The sequence below is a fragment of the Vanellus vanellus genome, assembly GCF_965231255.1.
Source record: "Vanellus vanellus genome assembly, chromosome: 6".
Lineage (NCBI taxonomy): Eukaryota > Metazoa > Chordata > Aves > Charadriiformes > Charadriidae > Vanellus > Vanellus vanellus.
The window spans coordinates 25,453,246-25,466,822 of record NC_138911.1 but is presented as its reverse complement, the minus strand read 5'-3'; the positions used below and the strand labels follow the sequence as shown (position 1 = coordinate 25,466,822).

General features: G+C 37.6%; 1 protein-coding gene across 1 annotated transcript in view; it reads right to left on the bottom strand.

The window, feature by feature from the left end:
* Window positions 1-13,577, bottom strand: part of TTC17 (tetratricopeptide repeat domain 17) — a 63,756-nt gene that overhangs the window by 22,394 nt on the left and 27,785 nt on the right. The window contains 2 exon segments of the mRNA XM_082485501.1: window positions 7,473-7,659; window positions 9,842-10,066. Of these exon segments, the coding sequence (XP_082341627.1) occupies window positions 7,473-7,659; window positions 9,842-10,066 (412 nt within the window).

Here is a 13,577-nt window from a genome sequence, read left to right as displayed (position 1 = left end):
TTTCCACCGTGCTATCCCCATTTCCTCAGTTACTTCTGCAGCTGAGGCCATGACTTTCTTCTCTCTCCTTCTGCTAGCCCGTGGCCTTCTGATCCTAGGAAAAGACAGAATGAATACAGAACACTAAATATTGCAGGCATACCATTCTTAAGAGCATGATGCAACGAGAGACTGATGACTGTCCGGAGAACTTGTTAGGTACACTGTCATGCTGTAAATAAGCAGAGTGAGTACGTAAGCTAGCAAGACAGACTCTGCATGACTTTGCAGATCACCTAATGTCAGCATAAAAAGAAGCTGCAGACCAAATTAATCTATTAGCATGCTTAACAAATGCAAAGGAGAATGACATTTGAGCAACAGAGATACACTTAAGACAGCACGTTTTGTTTGCTGGTTACAGAAACCCTGAAGCTGCATAACGGCTTTCCAGCACGCAGTAGCTTGGAAGAAATGTGCAGGAGCAGTGGGTGTACAGCCTTTGGATACTGGTGTAGCTAAAACTGCCATGTTTAACATAGTATCACATTCTTTGATATTTAAATTTAAGAATCAAACTATACCTCTCTGCATAGTTTGGGGAAGAAAAATACATGGAGTTTGGAAAGGAAGGGTATGTTTCAAAGTGAGCTTGGCATGGCACTATCAGGGTGAGGTCCTTCACTTTCAACTTCCTTCAGCCACTGAAGAGACACTAGAGGTCTATACAGCAGGTGCCAAATCAAATAGTAAAAAGTGTAAAAAAGACCGTCTCTCATCAACTAACTTCCAGATCACAGCTCTAAAATTCTAGGAATGCCATGATTATTGCAGCACAGGTGGATGGTAGGAACTGCTTCTTCCCTCGCTGGGGTGGTGCAGAAACAGTAGCACAAAACTGGAAAAATAATTGGGTCACATTATTCCCACAGAGCACATTCTCTCATAAGATTTCACCAGGATCTCCCGGTCAGAGTCACATCTGACATTTCCTGATACCCCCACCCCCTAGGGATGTCTGCCTCCAACAGGACAAAAGAACAGTCCTCATTCTCGGTATCTCCCACCTGCCTGTATTTAGTAAGATGTTTTCATTCTACACAAATACAATTTAACCTCCTCTTACTCCTTTAGCTCTGCAGAGCTCGAATACGATGACCCAGATTCCACTCGTGCAGCACCAACAGATCTTTCAGATGGACTGACACTGTACAATCTCCCTTGCTAGAGGTGCTCTAGGGAGAAAGAATCTAGCTTGATTTTCAGATCCCCAGTGGAACTCGCAGGGTGAACAGCAGGCACGAGGGTGCATGGATCTGCATGTGGGGAGTAGCAATAAGCAATTGAGTATTTCACTTCAAATGGTAACATTGATTTTAGAACTGCTACTGTTTAAGACAGAACCCACTTTCTCTATGCTAATAGTAAATGACAACACAAACATTTGCCATGATGTGTTTCTGATTGCTCTGACAAGCTGTTCATGTCCTTCATAGAATTCTGCTTGTTTAATAAACCCTACTGGTGTCAACTATTTTGATTATACAGATGAACTTTCCCATAAGGCAATGGAAAGAGCGTAAAAGCAACAGAGAAATGAATGGTCCCAGATCCCATCCTTTTCATTAATATAATCAGATAAATAAGAGTACTAACATTTGTGGAGTCCAAATACGGCTCGGGAGTACTCAAGAATTCTGCCTTTACGTGAAACACAAGTCAAAGAAAAAAGCAGCTGAATTTTAAATATATAGTACTGTTCAGTTCAGAATCCCAAACAATTGGTATAGATTCTGGCCTTTTGCTTCAACTAAAATAAGATTAAATTCTAAGCTAAGCTCAACACCCTTCACCCCAAGAGTAAACATCCCCTATTTCCACCTATTAATGTTGTAAGTGATGAGGATTCCTCAGAGGAACACGATGCAGCAGCTTGAGAAGGAGGAAACTAAAATGCTATTGTGACAAAAAAGTCTAAAAGGACTTCATGCTACAGCAAATGGAAATAAAATTTAGCAGCCCCTTGCTGAGACTATCAAGTCAGTCATAGCTTGTAGGGGATCACTGAATAAGTGAAAGGTGCATTTAAAAATGCAAATTATTTCACATGTCTATGTTTTAACACACTATTGTAAAGAAAATATATGTGACACTTTTGCTTAGTGCTTGTGTATCTGAAATTGCTATAGGCTACTTGAAGTGATTGCAGCTGTTAAGTTAGAGTCAGAGGCTTAAACTGTGATGTTGACTTAAACGAGTTATTTAATCTGTCCATAAGCTTACTATCAGAGTTTCAAGCAGAGATTCTCCTTTCAGGTCAGCCTCCCCTCTTCAGGTCAATTTGCATAAAGGTCTAAGCTTATTAACTTTGTAAGAACTAAGTGCTGGGGGACAAAGGAAAATCTATACGCTTAAAAGATCAAATACCTTTTCCCCATGTTTTATTTTAAGAGAAAGTATATGAAATGAAACGTGACTTTTGATTTCCTGTGGTATAGGGTATTTGTACCACAAGAGGGCACTAAAACCATACTTAAAAGTGGATCATTAAGCTACTCCTGTATACGTTACAGAACTAAGTCATGAGGTAAGGAAGTATGCATTGCTGTCACAAACATACAAACTCACTACATAAAAGCATTCAGGTATCTTGATGGCAGGCACATACATTCGTAATGTACTCACACTGCCACTACTTCCAAGAGAGCAGCACAAAGCTTTTGTAAAAGCACTATCCTGCCAAGTAATGAAAGACAGTGAGACTAAAAAAACTTGAGGCTTGAAACAAGTTGTGCTTCAAGTTTTGAACAGAATGGTTTGGATTGGAAGGGATCTTTAAAGATTATCTAGTCCAACCCCGCTGAAACCCAGTAGCAATAAAAGTCAGCCTATTAATAAAGTTTAAGATTTTGATTTTTGGTCTTGTCTGAAAGAATGTGAAGGGTATGAGCTCATCATGAATTGGAACTGTCAGTCAGAGGTAGATGATTACAGTTGGATAAAAATATTTTGGGTACAAATGACTTCTGTTTGCCCAAGCAGCAATTCTGTTTACACACATAAGGAAAAGTCATATGCAACAGCAATTGACAAATCAGCATGTTTTTACAGCCAGCTGACCATCACACTAAAAATATGCTTCTAGTATATTGTAACCCTCTTAATAAAGCTTGACAACATCTGAATGTTCACATCAGCCAATGAAGTGCCACAGGAACAATCCCTTAGGTGCTAGTTGGATATTCCTCTACAGACCTTATCACATGACAAAAGCTACTTGCAATTTTTTAAGGCATAAAGGTGTGCAAAACAAACCCTGGCAACGCACCATTTCAATATCAGACAAAAATAATGCTGGCTTTCTCTACTGGCTTAATAAGCAGCACAAAGCCAAAGTATCCTATTTCTGCAGCTCTGAGAGTTGACCATGTTTTTCACATCAGGGTTTTTTTTTTTTTTAACACTTGTTATGCAAGTCTCTTGGTTCTGTTATTTGTGTGTCAGATATGGCTGTTTAGCTATCTGTCAAGCAACATAAAGTTTCTGCTACTTATCATCCTTCAGGAATTGACTTGCTGGTAACATATCAGTTGATCATTCAGTAGACCAAACACCCTTAACATTGCCAAGTCACCTCTAGAAGGACCACCACAGGATTCTCCCGTAACAACCAAGTCTTCCGACGATTTTGTCAGTTATTTGGGAATAAGGCAGTATGTGGGCTGTTGGTCCAAGTAATGGAGGCATACGTAGCACTGCAGCACTGTTATTGTATAGTATCCGTATTAGTTGCAACTGACTGAACTCCTGTAGTTGCCTAAAATACATGTCATACATGATATAGTTGTACCAAATCTCGGACACTTCACACACCCCCTCCATAAGAAAAAAACCCACCAAAAACCTTTTCATTATAAAAGGATTTCTAAATCTGCAAACAGACCTTTATATAAACTTCAATATAGAAGGCAGAAGTTAAATAGAGTTGGTCTGAAGTTTTTAATTCCTCTTCTCATACACATGAAGTGACTTAGGTTTGAAATATAAACTTCTATCTAGAACAGAGGTAAGTTAGGAAAAAAAAAGTACCAGGCAGCAATACAGACAGGAGCATATAAGCGAGCATCCAAGTCAGCATTAGTGGATCACACTTCCAAAGCCCTGTGCTAACAGCAAATGTCCCAACATGCTTGAGAAAATTCCTATTTCACCTACTTGAAATATACACCAGACACATACTGTAATCAAAAATCAGACTATAAATTCAGATTTTTGATCCCATATTCCATCCCATGCTAGCATATAACTCCCACTGACCATTTGTTGGATTCTGCCGATGGCTCACGGCAGCAGAGCAAGGAACTCCATGTCTCGCTAGTTAGTTCAGTTCTCGTGAATAGAGGCTTTTGACAGGCGAAGCAAAACCACAGCTATCACATGGGCCTACAACCCAAAGCACAGGCAGCCCTACTGCTGTTACTTTCAGAAATACCAAATGAATGCTTATCAAAACAAGATATTAAACCAGAGACAACATTTGACATTCCAATTTCTTGGTAAGTTTTTCAGCATAACATATCCATCTCAAAGGACATGGATATAAATAGTTATGACGTGCCATCAAGTACATAATAACAAGTGGACAAACTAAATTATCAGATGTCCCCAAGCAGCACATGATCTGCAAGGCAGTGAAAATCTCCTGAAGTAACAACCCAGTGATACTGAGATTGTGAAGCACACATTTGATCCATGTATTTACAAATGAGCATAAGCTCTACACCTGAAGTCCCCTTCAGAAAGGTGTGCAGAAGTAGCGTTCAGTTCGCAACTTGTCATCAAAACGGGCCTTCCAGTCTGTTATGGAGCCAAACAAGAGCAGATTATGTTGCTTTATGAATCTTCTAAGTCTACATGATACAAGCATTTTAGCAAATGCTATAAGTGCAACAGGTAATGTTAAATATTAGCATCTAAATACAGTTTGTGTTTTTTAGGTTCTACATCGTAGTTGAATAACTGTATATACTATTGCATATGTATAAGGTCAAAATTCAGACTTACAGTCTGTTTCAATTGTCTTCCTTGGACTGAAGGATGAGCAGAAGACTCCCAAAATTTCAGCATACTTCTAAGTGTGAAGTATGATTTCTGGGCACGCATTCTTGAAATAATGCTGATTTTGGAGACTTAACCTCACTTTCATACAGCCTGTCACAGTGCCTCTCAAGTCCATTGAAGTTTACAGGCGGGAACCAGTATTTCCCCAAACCTTATGAAAATAAGGTAGGCAAATCTACCTTTCCATTTTTGAATTCTGAGCTTTGACTTAGATCACAAATCATCATCAAGGTTGAATTAACTAGTCAGTTTATTTTATGCTCTGCACAAGAATGTACAAAGAACATTTACACTATTTGTCAGGTTCAAACTTTCAGGTTTCTTGCACTCAGATAAAAGATGACCTAAAGGATATTATAAATAGAAATGAAAAAGAAAGGAATATGAAGACAAGAAAAGGCAAAAATATAAATATAGAGCGAAATATTTAAATACTGGAATACTGAAATTTAATGAGCAAATTAACATGCTAAGGCATATTCAGCTCTCTCTTGATTTAGCAGCTTCACAGATTTCTTAACAAACGAAACCAACCCAAATGCACCGGATGAATATATTCACGCTCACTTTGTTAATCTGTGGGCAAGCTAGCAGAAAAGGAAAGATAACAATAAGCACTTTTGATATGGATTTCTCATCATATTCAAGAAAAACAAACTTCCTAAACAGCATATGCAGTAATAGTTGATCTCAAAATCAACATCCTGGATCAGGAATCAATGCAAACAGCAGCCAAGAATTAGCCAAACTACAGGAGTATATTTTCAAGTATTACGACAAGTTAAGGAAGAAAAGCAAACGGAAGAAAAGAAAGATGTGAAATATAGCCAATGCTTATTACCATCTCAGTTCTGTGAATATACTTTTAAATTACTTTCTGCTTAACTTCAAAATAAAGTGGCTATCACTAAGGTTTGACTGGAACAACTTTAACCTTGCGAGTTACAGCCATTTTTAAAAAAGATCTTAATAAAAAGTAAACAAACATTGATTTTTTCTTCCAGAACAGTGAAAGTGTCTCTTCTGATGAAATGTGCAAGTCCCACTACTGCTTACGGTATCTGTAGGGATTTTTAAGAGAAGGGCAATCTGATGTTAAGAGATTCAATGAAAGATACCAGTGTAAGAGTTGACATTATGGAAGTCAGCAAGAGACCCATCAGTTGGGCCATAATATCACTTACTACACTACATTTAGCCAAACCGCCAGCATTCATTTCTCTGCACAGCTGATGTGGTGTCAATCGGAGCAAAAATGCATAAGGCCATAAAAGACGGTAGTATTGTAATAGCATAGTCTTGGAATTTCACCTATAATGGCATAATTCGTATTGTACCAGGAGATACGATGGCCTCTAGTCTATGTTTACACAGTGTAATTCTAGACGCTAAATCAAAGGCCGTTTTTCCATGTCTTTCCACTGGAGAGAGAATTAAAAAAAAAATTCAGATAAAGTCCTAGCAATACTAAAATCAAAAGCAATTCTCTCATGTGAGATTTTAATTTAAAAACAGAGGAAAGATACCTTAGTAACAATTTGAGATAGAAGGTATTACAAAGTATATCCATAAATATTCTTCAGGATTGCTCATGAGCACCATATTAGGCATATAGAAATATAAACAAAAATACTTGAAATATTCCAGTGGGATTCACTGAAATGAAAGAATCCATCTCCAAAAGCTATTATTATTATTATAGGTTTTTTTGTATACAAGTAGCCACTAAGGACAACAAAGCATTCTATCTCAAATTTTTTAAAGTATCTTTTTGGAAGAAACTGGGATCAAAGTTATTCTTCTCACAGACTTTTGGAGGGTTAAGAGCAGTGACCACAGACCCATATAAACAAAGTAACATTGACACAATATCATCTATTCTGTAAAGACTGAACGCTAGAAAATGACAGCCAAAGTACTGAACACACTGAAAAGATATGAATTAAAACTAAACTGCTCTTCACCAATTTCTTCAGCTTTAAGAAAACATATCCATCTGACTGTAAAATTTGAAGAGATGTACAAAGGGGCTGTTGCGTAGCCTAGCAGTAGTAGTTGTGCACTTCCACAAATAGTGAATCCGCATTCCTCATTTACCAGTAAGAGGCTGCTAAGGTATTACTGACACACTCGGGAAGTAATTTGCACTCAGTGGCAGCCCTCTAGATATTCAAGTCATCCTCAAGCACTTCTTCAAGGACTGTAACTTTTCCATTAAAAGCAGTGCCTCAAGCCTGGTCCTTACAGGGAGAAAGCACTATAAAGCAAAAGGAAGGATCCTTGGAAAAAGAAGTAATCATAAATTTCAGGTGCAACACGCAAGGCAAATAGACACTATTTCACTTGTGGTCCATCTTTCAGCAGTTGCTTACCACTGCACACAGAAGAGGTGATGTTGTATAGAAAAGGATAAAACTGCAAACAGCGGATCATCTTCAGGCTGCTTTCACACTCCAAGCACTTGGTCGTCAAATCCAGTGCATGTCTGAAGGCCTGCAGGGCTCCACTAATGTTGTTCAGAGCCAGATATGCATTTCCTAGGCTCAAAAAAGTCAGGGGCTGCAAAGAGAAAAGCAGCATACCCCAGCATCAGTACATTCACTGTTTAAAATTGAAGCCAACTAGGAAAACCCCTGTCAATCCACACCCTCTCAAATTTGGTTGGAAAGAATTTAGAAAACTTCTTAAATAGGAACTGCCTATTCTTAGAATGGAGAATTAACAGCTTGATGCACTGGTGCTAAACAAAAGCTGTTTTGACATAAGGTTGTGTTAAGGATTCCATCTTTCTGCAATGAAAAACAGCTGTTAAATACACACAAGCTGAAATGAAGCATTAAATACTTATAACCCATCATAACCATAATGCTTACTGCACAGAGTAACAAAGAACTAAATTGAAATGCTTGAATACATTTTAGAATGATTAAAAGTCAGCAAAAAAGTAAAAACATTACTAGCATTCTAGCAGGACAGACGCCTTTCATTTGTCAAGAGTGTTCAGGATTTACCCGAGCAGAACTAGGTTACAGAAAACACCAATGTCACACTAGCTTAGGGGCATATATTCATGTTTACTTTCAATTCCCTATAAAATTTAATATTTTTATTCACTGCTTTTGGCTAGTCTCCCTAAAATATGTATTTTTTTAAAGTACAAATTATAAACACCTGGGTAGATATTAATTAGTACTTTAATACAGGCACATAGTAAAGCATTACATTTTGTTTGTTGACTGAAGTCTTTCGCTTACACAAAGTAATTTGCTGCAATTAATAATATAATGCTAAAATAATGACTATAATATTGGAACTTAGCAGTCTTTTTTTCCACTGAAATAATTTTACATTCATCATCTGAAAACATGGAGACTAGTCAGTAGCTTGAGATTTTTTCAAACTCATCTTAGCTTGTATTATTAAACATCATTCAGAAAAAGGTGCAAGCTGAGCAACAGGATTTTTTTTTTTTTAAAGCTTTTGCTAATGTAGCACATCCTTCACTCCCTGTAGCTGTAATTCATTTTAATTTGCATTTACTTTCCATTATATTCCAGGAAATACTATTCAAGTACAAATTTTCCTGCCAGGTTTTTTGATACAATAGGTATTACAGGACTGAGAATTGATGAAAAATATAGGAGCAGGCATTATTGTAATGAGGTAGGACTTGCCAATATTTTTGAAAAAAAGCCCTATTCACACAGCATGGTCCTAAGGACCCCTCGACTCCTCCCCTCCAAGGCTGTGCTTTCAAGCGTTGTGCTTAAGACACATCATTCAAGCATAGTTCTTTCTGTAGTTCCTTTTTGCACTATTACCTACCACCCAAATAGGCTAGATTCCTTTCCAAAAATTGCAAAATTGTTCCTGGATGCTGTATTAAAAAAGCTTATTCTGTTTTTTGCTTTTTTACGTGCTAGATGACTTGCTGCCTGACAGGTTTAAGCTCTCCGTTTATCTAACTACAGAGATAGAAGCACAGGAAAAGAGTCACTTGAACTTCTTATTGAAGCATCTCAAAGACCAAAATTACTTGCTACAGAAAAGGTGTCCCCTGCAATGCCTCCTCCCTCCCTCCCCTCCCTTTTCACAATTGTCTTGGCCAGTCCAGTAGTTTACACAGTTTATATAGCAGCTTTCTATGTGACATAGGTGACAACCTACAAAATGTTTATAGTGTTACCATTCAGACATACTAAAACTTGGTTTGGATTTATAGTTGGAAGTAAAGTCATACAAACAACTAGAACACAGCTTTTCCTCTAGGTACATGGAAGAATCCAGGGACAAATAAAACAGTATAGATAAAAAGTCAAGCAGCACAGAAAGACATCTATACAGCCAAAGATCTTGGTGACATATGTGCTACTTTAAGGGTTTTTAAAAATCGAGATACAATGCTGACAGCATTATGGAACTCTCTTTTAGATGAAAATATTGCCAAAACACCAGGAGTCCTTCGAGCCACTGCTGATGATGCACGTTTTGGGAGGCAAAGAGTCTGTCATCTGTTTTAGAAGAACTTCTGCTCTAGATGTTTATATTCTCAGCAACCAGCACCACCCCCAGTGTGATCAAGAATTTTAATGAAAATTAACATCTGTTGCAAATCACAAGCTGGAAGTTGAACTGCGTGCACAGGTAAGAAAGCACAAGTAAGTAATATGCATTTAGAAAATAATGCATAATAACAGAAATGATATTCAGTGTCGAATGAACACAGAAAACAGCATCTTACCTCAGAAGCATTGATGGCCAAAGCCTTCAGCAGGAGCCTGCTGGCATCCAAATGAAGACCATAATGTATCAAGAGGTTTGCAAGATTGACCAGAGGGATGTCCTGGTACTCATGTGGAGCCAAATTAAATGCTTTTTGCAAACAGGTGATAGCAAAGGTGCTATTTCCAACTGCACGCCAGTACAATCCAGCTTCATTAAGCACAAGCCACAGAGGATCTTCCGGCTATAGAAGAGTCAGGGAAAAGGATGAAAACACCCACAAAGAGGTGTCTCAGGAAGACAAAATTGCCTGCTCTTTGGTAAGAAACAACCAAAACTCACTCTTGCACACTACCTTATTAACTAGATACAAATTACACTTTGCTGTGACTGCTAGCAGATTATTCAGTCTGCTCTACCCCACTCAAATTGACCCGACTTGAAGTCTGAGCTGTAATTTAGTAGCAGCTGCTGCTCACACTCTACTCATATGACTGCCTTATATTATCACCACAACATCACTTAAAATATGAGTGATAATGGTTAGCTCGCTTCAGGAAGCAATATTTGTGAGCCGCTTCAGAGTCTTAAAATTACATTAATACAGATCTATGCAGAAGTGTTACAATTTGAAGGTTGCGTAACTTTTAAATTGTAGTTAGATGTGCTTCCAGGTCCTATATCCAACATCAACATTTCCTGTCAATTTAAGATTTCAGAATAATTTTTTCTTAGATTTAGTTATCTATTTGTCTTATGAAAGTTGACAAGTGACATGCATTAGATACTGTTTAAATGTTTCAGATGAAACAGTTTGAAATGGTTTAGAAACACATTCTAGTTTTTAATATTTTCAGCATTCCATGTTACCTGATACTACAAAGACTTTAAAGCATAAAAGTACAAAGACTTTAAAGCATAAAAGTAACAACTGAAATTAATGTCCAATCCAATCTACACATCTGAAGCCCAAAATGCATAAACGAGTAGGAAACATGCAGGTATGATAAAAGAAGCGAAACAGATAAGGATCTTTACAGTAGTATTGTATTAATGCAATACAGCTGGCATTACAGTAATATTGTGTTGAAAAAGGTAACCAGTACAAAGATTTTCTTCCAGATTTTAAAACCAACGTCACACAGCAGGGTTGTACCTATGGCTCAAGATGAATTGGAAGATAGCAATATTACCTCTTTGCTTGGAGTACATTACGTAATCTTTAATTGTAAGAGTATTTATCACCCCTATTTTGCAATGCGCATACATAACATCTCTTGCATACTATTCATGCCAAACTCCTCACTGAATTACAACTCCATACACAGGTGTCAATGACCTTTCTTTAACTAAATCTTCAGCAAGTTATTGGTACTTTATCTTTCCCAATACAAAGATACCAACTGTGGCACTTCTGCTCTAGAAAGTTAATTGTTAGCAGAACAGGCATGACACAACAGTGTTCTTACATCAGCATCTACATGACCGAGAAGTTCAGGCTTTTAGCAGGAAGGCAACAGAATACCACAGCTAAAAACAAAATACCTACAGACTACAGCAGTAAGACATTAGACATGTATAGGACTGTTCTGAACAGCATAATAACAGTAATCAACTATCATTAATTTTTCTTCTGCAGATGCACATAGTAAATGGTACTGATTTTAGACTAAAAACAATACAGACATACAATGCCTTGCCACAACTTGTACAAGAGAGTTAATCTGAGAAACAGGAGCTTGACTCGTCAAAAAGAGTCAACCTCTATCACAATGCTTCCTGTCACTTGACTTGTGATGACTCTCAAAGGCCCCACGCAAGATGGAGGTGGCATTCCACAGGGTGTTACACAGATATACATTCTTTGCCCCAAAGTGCTAATTATCCTGACAGAAGAATGGCAGAGGGTTGTTTTTTTTGGATGGGGGTTGGGGGGAAGATAGGGTAGCGGGGAGGAGGAGGAGGAGGAAAGCAAAAGGCAGGAATGTAGGGAGGGGTGAAAGATGGAGAAGTAGTTCCACGCTATTTCTCTCAGTTAAGCAAACGGCTGCCAGGATTAGCTAAAAATATTGCTGCTCCATGTCCTGCAGACACAACAAGAACAAGTAACTACAGGGCTGTTTGGTTGACACTAAGCTAAATTAATGGATACTCCTCTATGTGTTTGTGCTTTACTTGTAAACATGGATTTTTAACTTAGTTTCATCTCGGTTACAGGCAGAAAATAAGCTTATTTCTTGCACATCCCTAACCAACTTTAGAAGTATAGAAACAAACCTCAAATAAGAATTCTAAATTTATCTCACGCTACGGTTTTTGACATCCCTTTTTCATGGCATGATCTAGAAATGCTCCTATCTTCGCCTGTGTAATAGTTTGATTGTTGATACGAGAATGCAAGACCTGGACAACAAAGATTTAAAATTTTTTTTTAAACAACTGAAGAAATTTTACAGTATATATCTACATGGGTCATTCATTCAAGTCTCACTTCCCTAAGTCTTCCTTTAGTAAAGGGGGGAAGAGGAAAAAAAGAAATTTTTTTTTAAATAGACAATGCGAATATGTTACGATTAAAGCAGCCAATCTCCAGAAAGCAATATGAAGGAATAATCTCGGCCTAAAGTTACCAACTTGGTAGAATACAGTAGTTATTGGAAACCCCAAGAAGACCAATCAATGTTAAGTGACTGTTAGAAGTTTTAAAAGAAAGCAGTAATTTTTAATAGTAAATTAACTTTCCTACTCTGCATGCTTTTGGTCAGCATTTGAAAGAAGTCAGACAACAAGTCTTACGCTCAGTGACAAGTTCTCCATTTCTCCAGCCCTATCAGAAAGCACTTGCTCCCCTTTTTTGGAAGTACTGATTGGCTTGCGATATCAAGTCTTCTTTTAAATATCAGAACATGAAAAGTTCTGAGTAAGATTTTTAAGGCAATAAAGAGGGGAACTTTAAACCAGAAGAGAACCAATGACTAAATGTCTCTTACTTGTCTTGCTTGATCATCTGGCATCTTGAATTTCAAATCTAGATTACTGTCCAGTTCCTTGACCAGTATGTTTAGAGATTCGTTGTTACGAGCATCAGTAATGGAAGAACAGTCTGGTGCCTGGGTTTCTCCATGCCCGACAGTATCTCTTGGGATACTCAGGATTGGCTGGACTCTAGCAATAAAGAGAACCAAGACAAATTAATAGCACATGCTGCATGTCACTGATATATAAACATAAGAATCAGCTACATTATCAACTGACAAGTTTCACACTGTAGACTGCCATGAGACATGAGCTGCAAACCAGAAGAGTCCAAGGACCACCCTTCCCTTGAAAAGTCATCAATAAGGTCTTTACTTTCCGTTTTTAAGCCTAGAATACAATTCAGTGGAGATAAGACATGGAAGGTTCTCATTTTATGCTAATAAGGATTGTATGAAGTTTAGGACTAAATAGATAAGTGAAAAAGAAAATGCTGATGTTTTTTAAACTAAAGCTTGATTTCAAAAACATCAAGAGGTAGCTAAATTATTTGGGAAGAACATTCTAAGTTGAACATTGCTTTTTTCAAAGGAAGCTTCAGAACATTTGTGGATGGGAATCTGCTTTAATACATGCTCAATACTAGAATTATACCAACTAGGAGAAGAAAGCTTGTGATGTTAAGTGGATGGGATATTATGAAATTGCATCGATGTATGTAAGGTAGCTATTGCAGCATAGAAACATTAATTTTATCCTATGTAATAACAAGTATTACT